The sequence below is a fragment of the Eleutherodactylus coqui genome, chromosome 3 (assembly GCF_035609145.1).
Source record: "Eleutherodactylus coqui strain aEleCoq1 chromosome 3, aEleCoq1.hap1, whole genome shotgun sequence".
NCBI lineage: Eukaryota > Metazoa > Chordata > Amphibia > Anura > Eleutherodactylidae > Eleutherodactylus > Eleutherodactylus coqui.
Window position 1 is genome coordinate 313,807,266 of NC_089839.1, and position 18,000 is coordinate 313,825,265.

The 18,000-nt window shown below is 47.2% G+C and overlaps 1 protein-coding gene across 2 annotated transcripts in view; it reads left to right on the plus strand.

Moving 5' to 3' along the window:
- Positions 1-18,000, plus strand: part of IPO13 (importin 13) — an 87,080-nt gene that overhangs the window by 22,187 nt on the left and 46,893 nt on the right. For both annotated transcript variants that reach the window (XM_066597948.1, XM_066597949.1), the window contains exons 3-7: positions 337-1,073; positions 6,541-6,681; positions 9,991-10,132; positions 11,312-11,478; positions 11,692-11,812. In XM_066597948.1, coding sequence (XP_066454045.1) covers positions 337-1,073; positions 6,541-6,681; positions 9,991-10,132; positions 11,312-11,478; positions 11,692-11,812 — 1,308 coding nt within the window. The remainder of the gene's footprint in view (positions 1-336; positions 1,074-6,540; positions 6,682-9,990; positions 10,133-11,311; positions 11,479-11,691; positions 11,813-18,000) is intronic.

Here is an 18,000-nt window from a genome sequence, read left to right on the forward strand (position 1 = left end):
CCGTTCAAGCAAGTGTGCTGGGGACCTGCAAGGAGAAGTGCAATCTTCTCGTGGCAATATCGGTGTCGGCCGTGTGAAGAAGGCCTAATGCTCAATCATCGGTCCGTGTAAAAGGGCCTTTTAAAATTTTTAAAAAGTTCCTGTCGTTGAGCCCTTTTGTTTGTTTCCTGTCATGTTGTTAGTGATGATATTGAAGTGCCCTTGACATATTACTCGCATCCGTTCGCTCCGCCTTATTTCGGCGAATGCTTTTAAGCACCAAATAACTTTTGTTCTAAGTAATGAATGTTCTTTGCGGTGTTTGATGTGTCGCTGTTTGTGTCTCCCGGTGTGCAGGCTCTTCACCAGTTGTACTACGATCCCAACATCGACAACAAGAACCTCGCTCAGAAGTGGTTGATGCAGGCGCAGCTGTCCCCGCAGGCCTGGCAGTTTAGTTGGCAGCTCCTGAATGGTGGCAAAGTACCAGAAATCCAATACTTTGGTGCCAGCGCGCTGCACATCAAGATATCTCGCTATTGGGGGGATATTCCCTCAGACCAGTATGAGACCCTCAAGTCACAACTCTTCTCACAGATCTCTGCCTTTGCCAGCAGCTCCAAGATTGTCCTCACCCGGCTCTGTGTGGCGCTCGCGTCATTGGCGCTGAACATGATGCCTGACTCTTGGCCGCACGCTGTACCAGACATGGTGCGGGTGTTTCAGACGGAGGACGGACAGACGGACGGCAGAGCTCGTTGTTTAGCACTTTTGGAATTGTTAACTGTTTTGCCTGAGGAATTCCAGACAAGCCGCCTCCCGCCTTACCGCAAAGGACAAGTGCGCAGCTGCCTGTCGCAGGAGTGCGCCTGCGTCTTCCCCTTGCTGCGGCAGCTCTTGCAGCAAAGTGACTCCCCAGGATTTGTTAAGCAGAAGGTGTTGAAGTGTTTTTCCAGTTGGGCTCAGCTGGGCATCCCCCTGACGGAGTGCGAGGAGCTCACCATGGCGGCATTCTCTGCTCTACGGGACCCCGAACTGTTTGACTCTGCAGTGGAGGCTTTAGTGAATACCATCTCTCAGCCTGATGCACAAAGGTCAGGTTCTACGTCGCTCTGGTCTTTCTAGAGGATTCTTATGTACCAACTCTGTATTTATTATGTCTAAATATCTGATGCGTTTATTGCCAGATGTTTGCTACATTCAAAAGTTCTAGCCGCCGTAGGGTTAATGGGCGGTCCGGACGTGTGGAAGTGAAGCTTGATTGGTCACATAATGAAGAGTTCTGCAACTTTGTAACAGACTTTTTTGTTTCACCTCCTTGTTTTTTATTTTTCCATTCAGAGATTGAAAACCTGTCCTAACTTGTCCTGCTCACACAGTTCATGGCTTCGTTACAGTGTATCAGTCTGGGGAGTCCGTTTAGTTAGAACTGTCACACAACTCTATCCTTGTGTACAGATTGCTCCTACCTATACTAATTTGTGTCTCGGATCAGGTAGGGCAGCGGTTTGTGGTAGTAGAACTGTCTAGCAGTGTGAAAAGGACTAGGCCAAGGTAGGTTTTTAGTCTCTGGATTGGAAAAAATGGCTTTCTTCACTGACATTAAGCAGAGGTCTTTAAAATGGTGAGGAATTTAAATACACTGCTTAATAAAGGGGTTCGCAGCCCCTGTTCATTTGCCCTTATTGGCCATATGAACATCCTTGGGACAGGTCCTCGGCTCCGGAACCCGCCTTTATTATCTCGTGCTGGCAGATTTGTGTTGCATGACAGCCATTCATCTGAATGGCCATCCTTCATATGCCAGGCTGGCACAGGTACCCCTGGCAAGATCTGCTGTTTTCCGAGTGTGCCAGGAGCGGAACCTGAGGTGATCAGATAGTCCCCTGAGGCGGCGTGTTCTGAAAGGGTTTGTCGCTGATGGTACAACCAATCTACTTTTCATCATGGATGCCGTGTAATACTTTAGTTCTGTGGGGAAGATGTGCCGATGTTTGTAGCTTCCTCTAGGTTCCCCTGCGAACATTACAGAGGTCTGTATTTGGAAAAGGGATTGTCTAGTCTTGAAAACCCTTTTAAGGGTTTGCCCATTAAAGACTAATTTATGGATAAGAGATACATGTCTGATTGCTTGGGGTCCTACTGCTGGGATTTCCACAAGGGTGCCAGCAATCGGACCCCCAGTGATTAGTCATGTATCCTCTATCATGTGGATCAGGGATAAATGTCATTAATGGGAAAACACCTTTAAGAGCTATGGGCGGAAGTTTTTTCTCTCTCTCTTAAAGGGGTTGTTCAGTTGTAAACTATTGATGGCCTATCCTCAGGACAGGCCATCAATAGTAGAACGGTAAGGTTCTGTCGCTCAGGACCCTCACCAATCAGCTGTATACCGGATCATTGCACTTATGCACTGAGCTGATTTCTGCAAGAAGCAGACAGCTTCATTCTAACTGTAGTGGCCAGCATTGGTACTGCAGGCCAAGTTCCCATTCGTTTCTGTGGAAGCTTGGCCTGCAATTCCAAGTATGCCCACTGCAGTAAGAACGGAGCAGTCTGTTGGACAACCCCTTTAAATTAATGTATTTTGTCTGACAATCATTTTTTCAACAGGGTTTAAATGGTCTAAACTGGAGGTAGTGTGTTAATGAGGGGGAGGAGCCAAGCAGATTGCGTCACAGTTTTATGGGGAGAGTCACAATAAGTTGTACATTTACATCTCTACTTCTTAGCTTAAGGGTTCATTCATATGTGGTGGAAATCCTGCAGCATTTCTGCATTGAAAACCTCGTAATTTGTGTGGATTTTGACTCGGATTTAGCTGCGTATCCGCTGATTTCATCCTCCACAGCGCTTCTCTCACCACGGAATACTGCGTGCTGCTAGCCCCGAGGACACAGCGCTCGCCATTACCTGGTAGCCACTACTGAGCCCCACCGCTGGTCAGGTGATGTGGAAGTGATGCCTGGCAGCCGTCCCAGTGCTTCTATAATGGAGGTGCGAAGTCGGCTGGAGATCTCTTCCAGCCCCCCTGTTTCATTTGCAGTAGCCAAGTAGTCGTTGGTAGAAGCCGCGGCGGAGCGGCGATGCTGTTATGGTCTGCCTGAAATATCTGATCAGCGATATGATTGGTGTTTCATTGCATGCGTTTACACTGCACAATTATTGTACAAAACACTCGATCTAAAGAGCGGTTTGCACGATAATTGTGCCGTGTAAAAAGGCTTTAAGACACTATTAGTAAATCTGTTCAAGTGTGAGATTGCTGTCAGTGAATTGAAATAGGTTCTGTGTACGCTACTGTTTTCACTTTTTTCTCTTTTCCATTGGGGAGCTGAAAAACAGAATGCGGGCTCCCCGGCAGACCCAATTGACCATAACGGGGTCCGTCAGACTTCAGTCATACCCTGCAGCATCTTCCTGGACACGCTAAGGCCGGGTTCACATCTGAGCGGGGCCAGCACTTTTAAAATGCTGGGCAGCTGAGCAGAAACCAAACGGATCCCTTTATGGAGTCTGTTCGGTTTTGTCATAAGACGGATCCATTCAGCAGGAAAACGGACCCCCGACTCAGACGTGAAAGCCTCATCTAATATTATCTAACTACATGAATGAATGGAACATGGATCAGTCTGGAGTCCAGACCGATACATCAGAGGAGTGTCCAGACTGGATACAATTGTAGCAAAGCCTCAGCTGTGAAAACTGTTGGAATGTTTCCATTCACTGACAGCAAACACAGAGTATTAGACAGTTTCTTTCATTATACAATCTCCTGTTGTCCCACGTAGACGACGGCTTTTCATCTGCCCACTTAGCTGGGGAGCGGTTTTTGTTCTGTGGTTTATTTTCATTCTGGGCCGTGCTCACGGTGATGGAATCAGTGTCTGAGGGCAGTCGTCTGCTGCGATGATGTACCTGCATGCCCACAGATCCGCATGCGGGTTTAGCCCTTTTCAGTGGGCACATCCATGTGCGTACTTCCTGACGCAGATGGGCAGCAGAATCTGCGTCAGGAAACGACACGTCTCCTCTTTGTCTTCTGCGCAGGCTTGGATTCCACTTACGGGAAAAAAAACGGTGCAGCAAAGACAGCGGCGCGGACTCCCTGCGACATTAATGCGCACTTCTGAGATGATGCGACCCTTAAGAATATCTTCACACAGAGATATCTGATTTTCCATGTAGGGTCTACCTCTAAAACCACTGCAAAAATCCGCAGGTTTGCCCCTCGCTGTGCCAACATATCCTGTTTTTTTCTTTCCCGTACGTGGATTTGACGTAGACTTTGCCGCAGACGGCGTTCACATGGTTGGGAGACTTTACTGCCGCAGATTTGATGGAGGATCCGTAGCACATAACCCACCCTGTCATTACAGTTTTGCACCCTCCAGCGTCCCTGGTGTAGCATGCGGGCGCACTCCACACCCCTCCTGCTTCTCCCTTATTGCTGCCAGCTCTTTGAAGGTGTGCAATATGGGGGGGAAAGGTGCAGTTCTTTTCTCGTGATCTTAGCAGACTGCATCTTGTATCCCTGGGAATTGGTACCCGCCGTGACCACAAATACAGGCTGCTGATTGGCTGTTCGACCTTCCAGTTGCTTAGCAACCATTTATCCTCTCCTTTTCCCTTCCTTCTAGCTCACTCCTAGGTTCACACCAGCGATAATAAAAGGAACTTAATTGCAGAGTTGAGCGGCTGTTTTCTCCTCCATGCCTGGGGAATGCAGCCTGATTAACCCTTTCACCGCTGGGCAGAGGCTACAAGACCGACTCGCTGTATCATTGCAGGGATCACTAGAAAAAGATGCATTGCAGCTGATCTTTTCCCAAATAGTGTTGCAGAGGCTTCTGGGAAACTGGGACTGTCTGAGCATACTGAAATGTGTAGGGCAAGGTTACTGCAAGGACAATGGCTGTGGAGACCCCGGCGCTGGCCCGTTCTGCGCCCACACCTCCAGATAAGCAGTCATGTGACCTTAGTCCTGGTTGTAGAATAAGCACTGCTTTGTTTTTAATGCAAATTCTGCTTCTATTCTACGTATTAGCAGGGCTGCGATGAGCGGGGGCCGCACACCCACTGATGAACATGGGCTAGGATAATGCCGGGAGCATTGCACAGCCTGGAAGACTCCCTCCACACTGAGGATGTGAAGATTCGGGGCTCCTGACTTTGCTCTACACCTTCTCCCATAACCTTGTAGCCCAAAGGGGGAAGATTTATCAATATTCTACTAAATTTGTACTGTTTAGATCTAGCCTAGAGGCGCCAATAAAAATTAAGACTTGACTAAAAGGGTTGCTGAAAAAAGCTAATCCTAAAATGTCCTGCTGCAATCAGTTATCGTCCGTGGTGGTACCTTGGCGTCGATACTCAACTGCCCAGTGGCGCCACCACAGGGGTAATGAAGCATTACAGCCGGCACATTGACATGTATGTACTGAGCTTGTAATCCATGGACATAAGGGGTCGTCCAGAGAGAGACGATTTTTGTAGCTTCTCCAGCTGATTGATGGATTATAGGATTATGACTTAAGGCCACATTCAGACGTGGCGATCCGTTGTGTATTTTCACTGCAGATCATATATCCAACCTATAACGTCATCTACACATAGCAAAAGGAAACCAGCAGCTCGGCCTCTATTACAGTCTGACATCGGATTTTGCTATTGTCAGTAAGCGGGTAGAAATCTCACTGTTTGTGTAACTCCCATAGAAATAAACAGAGCAGTGGGCACCGCCGCTTCTCCGATCGTCCTGCCGTGGGGCACTGTCTCACTGGATGGGTCTGGAGAAAATTGTGGCTGTGCCATACATGGCTATAATGAACAGATCATCAATAGATCAGTGGCAGGGCGCCGCTGATCCTCTGACCCGCTGTCTGTACATTGGAGTTGGAGGCAGAAGTGTAAGGCTACATTCCCATGGGCGAGTGTGATACTGGGTCACGAAACTCTGCCTGACGTCACGCTTGACAACGTACGTTTTACACGTGAGAGACGGGGGATTTTCGGTCAAAAACTCTTTGCATGACTTTTGTGGAATCCTGATTCTCAGACACTTGTTTCACACAAGACAGAAGTAGTCGGAAGTGTTTCCCATTGATTTCAACGGGAAACATCACTTGGCACTCGCATGCACGCTTCACGGCATGCAATGTCTTTAATGGTCCCATTGAAAACCGTGGACATGCAGCGGTGTTGAACCTCGCAGCATCGCTCATGGGAATAACTATTCCAAAGAATGAGGTTCATATTCACACGAGCTTTGTGTCTCGCAACACAGAAAACTCACACGAGATTCTCACCTGTGTGCCTGTAGCCTAATATAAGGGCATCGTACACTTCAGGCTCCAACCCCAATTCAGAGGTCTGTGCTCACAGCGGGCCGGAGGACCAGAGGATCGGCGGTGACTGTACTTATGTCTGTGTAGGAAGGGTGACCGGAGCTGTACCGTGTCAGTCATCACATCTACGGCTGGGGCAGGGAGGGCTTGTAGTTCTGCCGGCTCCGTAGATGCAGTTCTAGTCGTACTTATGTCTGTCTTCTTCTTCTTCCAGGTATGTGAACACTCTCCTTAAACTGATCCCTCAGGCCCTCGGCTTGCAGGACCAGCTCCATCAGGCCGTTCAGAATGGAGATATCGAGACTTCCCATGGGATCTGCCGGATTGTGGTGGCTTTAGGAGAAAACCATTCGCGGTACGTAGCGTTCGGCGTTCCCAGCGCCGTTTCCATTCCGGTTTCTGTCCTTGCAGTTTTCTGTATGAAAGTAAATACCATAACGGAATCTGAATGCCAGAAGATAATGAGACGTCTGCTCCTTTGGTCTCCGTCTCATATAGTTTCTGTCCATGTCGGTCTCGCGCTAGATAGTTAAGTGTGTCCCGTATTAACCCCTGTGGTGCCATCCTGGTTTCCATCCCCATTCAGTGAGACTGGGAACGAGAGATGCTAATACAAAGCCCTTCACAACGTTGGATGCCTGCCTTACACTGAAGCCTCCGGCTGTACAAGAAAGCTGATGTTAGGCTGCCTGTCCACGGGCAAATTTTCATTGCGTTCCCCACAACAATAATCCGGCCGCAGTGAATGCTTTCCATAGTGTTGCTATGGAACGCGCAGCCCACCTGTCCGAAAGCGGAGAATAATAGTAATTCTTCGCTCGCGGGCGGCAAATTGCAGCATGCTGCGATTCTCCGTGTGAGCCTATCTGTCAGATAGGCTCAGTGCAGAGAACCGTCAGCTCCCCCCTGCTTTCGGATGGCGGAGATCCGCCGCTGGATGCCGCTACGCCTGTGGACAGGCAGCCTTATGCTGGAGTTTGCAGGATGATTGTTTTTCTAAATCCTTATATTTAGGTAAATTGCAGCAACTAGAGAGTCGGACACAACCCGCCTGCCGTCTCCAGTAGGATCATGTAGCACCGGCGCCCCCATTGAAGACCCTAGCCTAGGCAGAGCAGAACACTCTGTCTTTTATGGGGTAGTTAAAGAGATATTCTGTTCCCGCCATCCATTAAGGACCCAAACCTGATATTTCTATCCCAGTCTGCGGTACCCCATATCTCTTTGGCACCAGGTCAGTTGTCTTGGGGTCATATTTGACATATCTTTCCCTCACTTCCTGTATTCAGTCCCTTCTTCCTCATGTCACTTGCACCTCAGAAACATCATCCTCATCCGTCCTTTTCTCACCATGCAGACAGCAAAAACTCTGGCTTGATTACTGCAACTCGCTGCTGATCACTCTTCCCCTCCCTAAACTCTCTCCTGTCCTATCTACTCTGAATGCAGCTGCCAGGCTCATCTTTTTATCCAGTCACTGCACTGATGCCCCCGCCGTGCGCCAGTCACTGCACTGATGCCCCCGCCGTGCGCCAGTCACTGCACTGATGCCCCCGCCGTGCGCCAGTCACTGCACTGATGCCCCCGCCGTGCGCCACTCACTGCACTGATGCCCCCGCCGTGCGCCAGTCACTGCACTGATGCCCCCGCCGCGCGCCAGTCACTGCACTGATGCCCCCGCCGTGCGCCAGTCACTGCACTGGTTATCAAATATAGAATACAAATTAAACTCCTCGCTGTCATCCATAAAGCCCTCCTCCATGCTGCGCCACCCTATATCACCTCTCATCTGTCTACCACACTACCCGTGCTCTCTGCTTTGCCAGGGAACTTAGACTTTTCCCAAGGCGCACCAGTCCTCTAGATTGCACTACCCCAGATCATCAGGTAAATTCCGAATGCCGACAGCTTTAGGCCGCCTGCACACGGGCGGAAATCCCGCGGCGGGATTTCCGCCACTGAAGGTTTGCATAGGAGTGCATTACAATATGCACTCCTATGCAGACGGCCGCGGTTTGGCCGCGCGAAATCTCGTGCGGCAAACAAACCGCAGCATGTCCTATTTTTGTGCGGGGCACGCACTCACCCGGCCGCCGACGCATGAAAGAGCTGGGGCCACCAGGCGCGGGAGAGTACGCGCTCGTCACTGCAGGCTCTCGGGTCGGGTCCCGCGGCGAGAATTCTCGCTGCCGGATCCGACCCGCTCATCTGCAGGCGGCCTTAAGCAAGTCCTAAAAGCACATCTTGTTAGGAAGGCCTAGAATATTCCCTGATCTAACTCTTCTCCATTTACTGTACATCTACCTTCCCCATTGGAAAGCGGAGCCCCTTCTTACCACTGTAGACCCCCACGCACCCCATTGCACTTGGTACCTGTTTATGTAGAAGTACGGCTGGTGATCCACTGGTACAGCTTTATGTATATATGCAGAGCATCGAGTCTGTGAGATGGATAGGTAGAATTAGAGCTAGAATTTCTCTTCCCGGATTATACAGAACAAACTCCGTACCTCTTGTGTTGCTCATATTTACTTTGTCTGTAAGCTCCTAAGCATGCTTTACCTTTCCATGGTAATTCCTTGCTTGGCTGCACTCCTTGCTGTGTGTGGGCGTTACTAAGGTATGACAACACACATCCAACAGGTGGCGCTGTGATGTCATTACAGTGCTGCTTGCTCCCAGTGCCGCAGTGAACAGTAAGTAGTACATGGCGGCGGAGGCAGCAGCAGCATCAACATGTTGGCATGATAAAGTGACGGACCCCCCTGCCAATAGACTATTGATGATGTATCCTGAGGATCGTTCAGTTTCACTCGTTTGAACTATTTTCTGAACGACGATCGTTCTGTATAAACGCAGCATAAATGCCCAGAATCCCCCTTTACATACAACCAACGGCACTGACTACGGCCCGTCCTGCTGCAGTTAAAGCGCATATTCCTGCACTATGATCACATAATGCAGCTGTACTAACAAATGAGACTCCTTTATTTGGTGCGCTGGTATAATACAGCATCTGATAAGACCAGGGGCGAAATGACAGCGAACCAATGTGTTCCTCTGATAAAAAGGAAGACCGCCAGCAGATGATGTGATAACTTCTTATTTTGGGCTCCTGCGCTAATTGGGGTTGATATACTTTTCTGTGAGTGTCGGTTTATGCAGAATATCTAGTAAGCCAGGTCTTATATAATAATTGTGATCTTGAATTCCCATTGACGGACACCGGTCATGCCCTCTGCACTTTTGAGTCGTGATTGGAGATGAGCGAACCTACTCGGCCACGCCCCCTTTTCGCCTGAGCGCCGCGATTTTCGAGTACTTCCGTACTCAGGCGAAAAGATTCGGGGGGACCGTGGGTGAGTGGGGGGTTGCAGGGGGGAGAGAGAGAAGGCTCCCCCCTGTTCCCCGGCGCCCCCCCGAATCTTTTCACCCGAGTACGGAAGTACTCGAAAATAGGCGGTGCTCGATCGAGTAATTACTCGAAACGAGTATATTCGCTCATCTCTAGTCGTGATCCTTTCCTCATTGACATCAATTAAAAAAAAAAAAAAAAAGTGGCAGAATATTGTAGTTGACTTCTGCAGCTGCGATCAGTAATCCGGGGAGTGGGCAATGTTTCACCCATCAGCTACTGTGCCAATCGTTGTGTCATTTCTTGCAGAGCACTCCTGGATCAAGTCGATCACTGGCAAAGCTTCCTGGCCCTGGTGAATATGATCATGTTCTGCACTGGGATTCCCGGCCATTATCCGGTCAATGAAACCACCAGTTCTCTCACGCTGACGTTTTGGTACACGCTGCAGGTAGATGCATTTTGCTGGCTTCACTACTAGGACACACTGTAACACATTTTCTTAGGCCCCTTTTACACGGGCCAATAAGTGATTCAGATTCCCACATGTATTCCGTGTGAGTGAATGCCCCGATTGGGCCACGAATGAGAATTCATTTGCTTATTTGTCATTCAGTTCCTGCATGCAGAAATCTGAGCGGCGTGTTGGCCCGTGTGAACAGGCAGTCATTAACTTATGAACAGAATAGGGGCGGGCGGGCCGGAGCAAATGGCCCATAGACTAGCCCTTAAAGGGGTTGTACAGGAAATAGAAAATGTGTCTATCATTCATACGGCCTCTGAGAAACTATTCCTAGAACCAGGACGGGTTGATAAGACCTGAGGGTGAAGGGGGAGGAGCCATGGGAGGAGCTGCATGCAGGGGTGGAGTCTGACACTATACTCCTTACTCCTATCTGGCACGTTTGTGCCAAATCTGTCAGGAATGAAGGGTGTGGCATTGGGCTTTGCGCCCTTTTTCAGGTCTCATCAGCTCATCACAGAATTGTACCCTAAGTGATCAGGCCATCATCCCCCTATCCCGTGAATGGGATTAATATCTTCAGAGGGAAACCCCTTTAAATATTTATCAGACTCCTAATGTAAGCTCAAAAAAGTTCACTGCAGGGGCACAGAAACAAAGTTATCAGACCGCACCCCCTGCAGTGTAGGCCTTAGATTACCTTCACATGGGCGATTCCCCTGTGGATGCGAGGCGGTTTTATATTAAAACCGCCTTGCATCAATTCAGGGAGGTAGCGATCCTCCGGCACAGCTGACCGCCGCGGCAGAGGATTGTGGAGTTTCTCCCATTGTTTTCAGCGGGGTAACCTCGCACTGCGTGCATCTAGCACGTGATGTGATGCTGCTGCCGGACGCATTGAGAACATTGGGCAATGCGATGTGGGAAAAATGGCTCATGTGACCCCATTCAAAGTCATTGGGTTCATATTTGTGCCTCTTGCAATGAACAAATCTCGTGCGGATTTCTCAGCCGTGTGAAAACAGATTGAAGGCTGCAATATTGTGTTTCAACTTAGACTTTATTTATTCCTAGCTGCAGACAATAATCGTATTGTGAGATTAGATTCCAAATAGTGGGCGGATGGGTATACAGATTTATGATGTGCAACGCTTCCTTTCTTCCTAGGATGACATCCTCTCATTTGAGACAGAGAAGCAGACCGTGTATTTGCAGGTTTATCGTCCCGTCTATTTCCAACTAGTTGACGTTTTGCTACAGAAAGCTCAGTTTCCTGCCGATGCTGAATATGCGTCTTGGTCATCAGATGAGAAAGAGCAATTCCGAATATACAGGTACAGATGCCTTATCCTGGTTTGTGTGTCTCTTCTGATTCACTTGTAGCCCCAAAAGGTTGATGGTGGAATCCTAGCTTTGAGTTGCCGGACATCACTCTGCAGCACATTTTCAGTTTACAGATACCATAAAGCGCGGAGTCCTGTGTATCCACATCCATGATTTATACCAGCACATTTTGAAATCGCATGATCTTCCTTTTTGTCTTGCAGGGTTGACATATCTGACACACTTATGTATGTGTACGAGATGCTGGGAGCAGAGCTGCTAAGTAACTTGTACGAGAAACTCGGCCGCCTGCTGACCTCTTCAGACCACCCCACATCATGGCAAGTAAGTCTGGCAACTGACGGTGAGATGACATGAAATGATGGTATCCTAGCTTTGTGGCAGCTATGCATCTAATTAAATGTCATGTTTCTTAAGGCCATTTAAATACAACGATTATCGCTGAAAATTCCCACAAAAGCAGTCTTTTGAGCAATAATCGTTGCATGTAAATGTGCCCATCTTTCAGTTTTCTCCCAAATTATGGATTTCAGTTCGGCTTGAAATCCATCCTTCAGCAAAACAGCTGATAAAACAGACAGCACACTGTGTTGGGAGCGCTGATAACAGCTGATTACAATGTCTCAGGTCTAATCAGCGCAGCAGAACAAAGGGAATTTATTCAGAGAACAGTGGTCCTCTGAATAAATTCAGTCTCCGGAGGCTCACACGCTACTAATTGGTACTAATAGGCATTAGTACCAATTAGTAGATTATGCAAAATGATAGCTCAAAAGCCATCTTTTGAGCACTCATCTTTGTGTCTAAATGCACCTTTATACTCCTCTTATGCATATGCCCACCTTTCAATATTGTAGTCTATATATAGAGCTAATCTACAAAAGTACTCACTATTCTGCTGGTGGAGTCACTGTGTGCATACATTACTTATCCTGTAGTGATCCTGAGTTACATCCTGTATTATACTGCAGAGCTGCACTCACTATTCTGCTGGTGGAGTCACTGTGTACATACTTTACTTATCCTGTACTGATCCTGAGTTACATCCTGTATTATACTCCAGGGCTGCACTCTCTATTCTGCTGGTGGAGTCACTGTGTACATACATTACTTATCCTGTACTGCTCCTGAGTTACATCCTGTATTATACTGCAGAGCTGCACTCACTATTCTGCTGGTGGAGTCACTGTGTACATACATTACTTATCCTGTACTGCTCCTGAGTTACATCCTGTATTATACCCCGGAGCTGCACTCACTATTCTGCTGGTGGAGTCACTGTGTACATACATTACTTATCCTGTACTGCTCCTGCATTACATCCTTATTTCACAGAGTAGGCAGAGCAAAAAGTCTCCAAATTTAACTTGAGTAGCCCTTTCACAGTGGTGACTTGAATTAAAAAATATAATTTTTATTTTGAACTTTTTAAAAATGCACATATAGGGGCACAACACATAAAACAACAAAAACAAAAAAAGTAAGTAAGGGGCGTGGTAAATACCACCACCATCTGGGCTATGGACACCAACTTTTGTTATTTTCATCTTGTATCCATCCTTTTCTTCTGTCAATTCTGACACTCTGGGAAAAGAAACTCGGGCGGGTTCTGTTAGATAAGCTCCTACACGTAACAGGCTAGTAAATCACTAGTCTGTTTATGTGATAGCTAAAGAAGCAGCAGATTGGTGAACGGGGTGTTCTCTATAGAGAAGCAGGGGGCTAGTGCTTCTCTCCTTTTCCTCACCTGGGGATATGTGTCCTGAATAAGCACAGGCACAAAAACCCTTGCGATACCGGCTTAGCGTCCCAGTATGCATATTGCATAGGACGAACCGGCTATCCAATCTCTGGACAGAGACGGATTGCTCCAATACTACTTTACTCACAGCATAATACTGCATCCCTATGGTATGTTTCTGTGAGTAGTAGCAGCTTGAACATTCCCGTATCAGTCCTGAACACCCCACGCCAGACATTCGCATTCAAGGCTGATTTGGGTCATTAGGATACGCTATCTCTGGCAAATCTCAAATTATTGCTTTTGTCAATAAGAGAAATTTGAGTATCGAACTTTCTACCCAGGCTAGACCCGATCCTTTGAGAAACCTGCTGCATGAACAGGCCCTCCAAAAATTAAGATATTCGTTTCTTTATCAATTGGTCTATTGGTGACCTCATGATATCATCTATACTGTCTCTACTCAATCCCGATTTATAATGCTCCTGATGATCCACGAGAATTGAAGTGGTGAAACGTGTCGAGCAATTAAATACGAGAATCAGCATACTTAAAAGGGAAATTCGAATACGCTTGGGTCAAGTATTTACACTACGACCCTTATCTATAGAGGCGAGGCCGTCCTATACTAACCGGGAGACTCTCTCTGGAGGTTGGCATCATACATATCTAGCAACCTCGGGAGATGATCCCTACGGCCAAGGCCAATTCCGACTATCCATTTAGGAATTGGTCAGGTACCTCTACCCTCCTTTGAAAAAAAGGGGGGGGGGGCAAAAAAGAATTGTGAAGAAACGAACGTTCAAATCACTAAAAATTGCATCCATCTACGGTGTGTGGGCTTTATAAATAAAAAAGACCAAAACAACTGGGGATAATCTTACAAACCCCAAGTACCAATATACCCCTGCCTCATACATTACCGGCTTTAAGCAGGACAAAAAAAACTTCGTGGTCGCCGGTGACCAGATCACACAAACACCCACACACACAGCACAATTGGATGCCCATCTTTAGTGACGGTGTGGTTGGATGGTATTTACCACGCCCCTTACTTACTTTTTTTGTTTTTGTTGTTTTATGTGTTGTGCCCCTATATGTGCATTTTTAAAAAGTTCAAAATAAAAATTATATGCATTACATCCTGTATTATACCCCAGAGCTGCGCTCACTATTCTGCTGGTGGAGTCACCATATCACTTTAGGAAGCTGCTTGTTGTTTGCTATTGCACTTCCTACAGTAATTGTCCCTCAGCGTTCCCAGAGGTCTGGATGTCAGCTGTGTTGGTTATGCAGTAAACCTTCCTTGAATTGTGTAATTTCCTCTGACTGTTTTAATAGCATTATTTTTGCCGCAGCAGACGGCTGCTTAGTGATAAGATGCCTTCTTCTCCTGACCTTGTTGATAATGAGGGACAGGCGCCTGGACTTGGCGGACTCCGTTCTTTGTATATAATTAGTGGCTTGGAGGTTTGTATATAAGGTGATATAAAGTACCCTGCAGCTGTCGGCTCTGGCCTTCATTCAGCCGCTGCAGCACAAGAGTTTTCCGTGGATCAGTTTCAGTGTGAATCCACATTAGATGGGAAAACCCAGCGATCGGAGCGACTTCCAACGAGGCCGGTCATCGGTGCTAGACTAGCCGGGGTCTTGCTACCAACCACGGGGGGTTTACTCTTGTAACGGTGTGCAGAGTATACCGAGAATGGCGCGACCGAGGAAAACGTCCAGCGAAAGGGGATCCTGTGGAAACAACTCATCACTGAAAGGGGTCGGAGGAGGATGTCAGGAATCGTTCTGAGCAACAGGCTGCACAGTCTTCCTGGTGAAGCTACCATAGAGGGGGGGTTCCTCATAGCAGCTACTTTGTGATGGTTGTACTTTGGCACATCTATCCTTACTTCTATGGATGGAGTTTGTTAATACCCCTTTGATATGAGTATTTAGGCCCTGTCCCCTCCTGGTTTGGCATTGTTACTCTCTGTTTACTACCTTCATTTTTGGAATCTTTTCTGAGGGATGGTTATCTGACCCTTGGGCAGTATGCAGTATATAGGTTCCCTCCATATTTATACCAGGGTGGGGTGTGCTGCTATTTGGCGTTCTGCCATCGGGGCTGAGCTTATTGTTTCTTTGGCTGGTATATGTACACTTACATATATTATTACCTGAGTGATAAATGGTTTTTCTTGCCATGATGTTTTTAAACGTTTTTCACTTTTTGTGTCCTTGAAGCGACCCTCTGGGACTGGAGAAACAAGGATGGCCAGACCCGATTTTTGACTACCTGATGCACGCTGTGTATTCGGACGCCTCATTAGACATTCCAGTGCTGCTGACATGAGCCGTGCCGGGCAGTCAGAGCAGCATGCAGTGTCTGAGACTACCAATGCATACTATGCACAGTGGACTATCAGGTAGTCCGAGAAGCCGTGCCGCCATCTTTGTTTCTGCTGCCTGGGGGGGGGGCACTTTAATAAAGCTTATGCATATTTGTCCATTATAGGGGTTACATTTCCATTGTTGTGCAGCTTTTCTTCTGTCATAGTTAGTCAGCTGAACAAAACGCTGGGGATCCAATTAATGTGTTTGAACGCACAACTTGCTGCTCTTGAGCACGGATGGGATATAACAGCGGACCACCAGTTCTAGATCTATTGTATGTAAGAGAAACAAGAAGGCGAGACTCCAGCGGGCAAAAGCGCACACAAACATCATTGAAGGAGAACTCCCCACCTCCCGTGGTAACCTGTTCCACTCATTGATCCCCCTCACTGTCTAATATCTAATCTGTGTCTCCTCCCTTTCAGTTTCATCCCATTGCTTCTAGTCTTTCCTTGTGCAGATGAGAATAGGGCTGATCCCTCTGCACTGTGACAGCCCTGCAGATATTTGTAGACACCTATTAAGTCTCCTCTCAGCCTTCTCTTCTGCTAAATATTCCCAGATCCTTTAACCGTTCCTCATAGGACATGATTTGCAGACCGCTCACCATCTTGGTAACTCTTCTCTGAACTTGCCCCAGTTTGTCTGTCTTGTATAAAGTGGGGTGCCCAGAACTGGACCCAGTATTCCAGATGAGGTCTGACTAAGGAAGAGTAGAGGGGGACAATGACCTCACGTGATCTAGACTCTATGCTTCTCTTAATACATCCCAGAACTGTTTGCCTTTTTGACTGCTGCATCACATTGTTGACTCATGTTCAGTCTATGATCTCTTAGTATACCCAAGTCTTGTCCACATGTGCTGCTGTTTAGCCCAATTCCTCCCATTCTGTATGTGCTTTCTTCATTTTTCTTGCCCAGATGTAGGACTTTGCATTTCTCCTTGTTACGTCCTGGCAGCCTGGTACTTCCCGCAACAGGACGTAAACTTACGTCCTGGAGATAGCGCGGGATCACATATGATCCAGCGCTATCCCGCAGCGGGAGCCAGCTGTCAGTCACAGCCGGCGTCCCGCTGCAACAGCGGGGGGGCCATCCGAGATGCGCCCCCCGCTGTTAACCCCTTCCTTGCCGCGATCTAAGTAGATCGCGGCAGGGAAAGAGTTCACAGAGGGAGCGCGCTCCCTCTGTGTCTCCGGCCAGAACTCGCGATGTCATTGCGAGAGCCCGGCCTGTCACCATGGCAACAGAACGCCAGACACTGGCGTCCTGTATTGCCAATGCCTATGCTCGCTGTATAAGCGATAAGGCATGGCAGAGCAGTAGCTCTGCCATGCCTTATGACAGCGATCATTGGTACAGTGATGTAAGTCCCTCAGAGGGACTCAAATTATGTAAAAAAAAAAGAAAAGAAAAATGTAAAAAAAATGTAAAAAACCCCCATTTTTTTATGCTTTTTCTCAGATAAAAAAAAGGTAAAAAAAAAAATTAAACCCCACATATTTGGTATTGTTGCGTCCGTAACGACGCGTACAATAAATTGCACATGCTTTAGACTGTGCACGCAAAAAAACGCTAAAAAAACGCTAAAAAATTGAGGCAAAATGCTATTTTTTAGCATTTTGCCTCACTAAAAACGCAATAAAAGTGATCAAAAAAGCCATATGTACCCCAAAATGGTACCAATAAAATCTACAGCTCGTCTCGCAAAAAATAAGCCCTCATAGAGTGCCGTACATCAAAAAATAAAAACGTTACAGGACTTTGAATGCAGCAATTTAGAATAGAAAAAAGATTTCCAAAAAAAGGGTTTTTATTGCAGAAAAGTGGGAAAACCTAAAAAAAATGTAAGAATTTTGGTATCGTTGTAACCATACCGGTCCGCAGAAAAAATGGAATGTCTCATTTATGCTGCATGATTAACGCTGTAAAAAAAAAAAAAAAAAAAAAAATCTATGGCAGAATTGATGCGTTTTCTCTCCCTGCTATCATAAAAAAAAAAAAAAAGTTTTACAATATAGTCTATGTACCCAAAAGTGGCACCGATAAAAACTACAGTTCACCACGCAAAAAACAAGCCCTTATACGGCTGCAGCGACGGAAAAATAAAAAATGTATGACTTTTGATATACGGAGAAGAAAATCCGCCAAAAATTGTTGCGTCGTTAAGCCCAAAATAGGCCGTGTCATGAAGGGGTTAAATACCATTCTGTTAGCCGCCGCCCACTGTGCAAGCTTTTCTAGATCTTTTTGAATCCTCTCTCTCTCTTCCCTAGTGTTAGCTATCCCTCCCAGCTTTGTGTCGTCGTCAGATTTGATCAGTTTCCCACAATTCCCTCCTCCAGACCATTTATAACAATGTTGGCCAACACTGGGCCTAGGACAG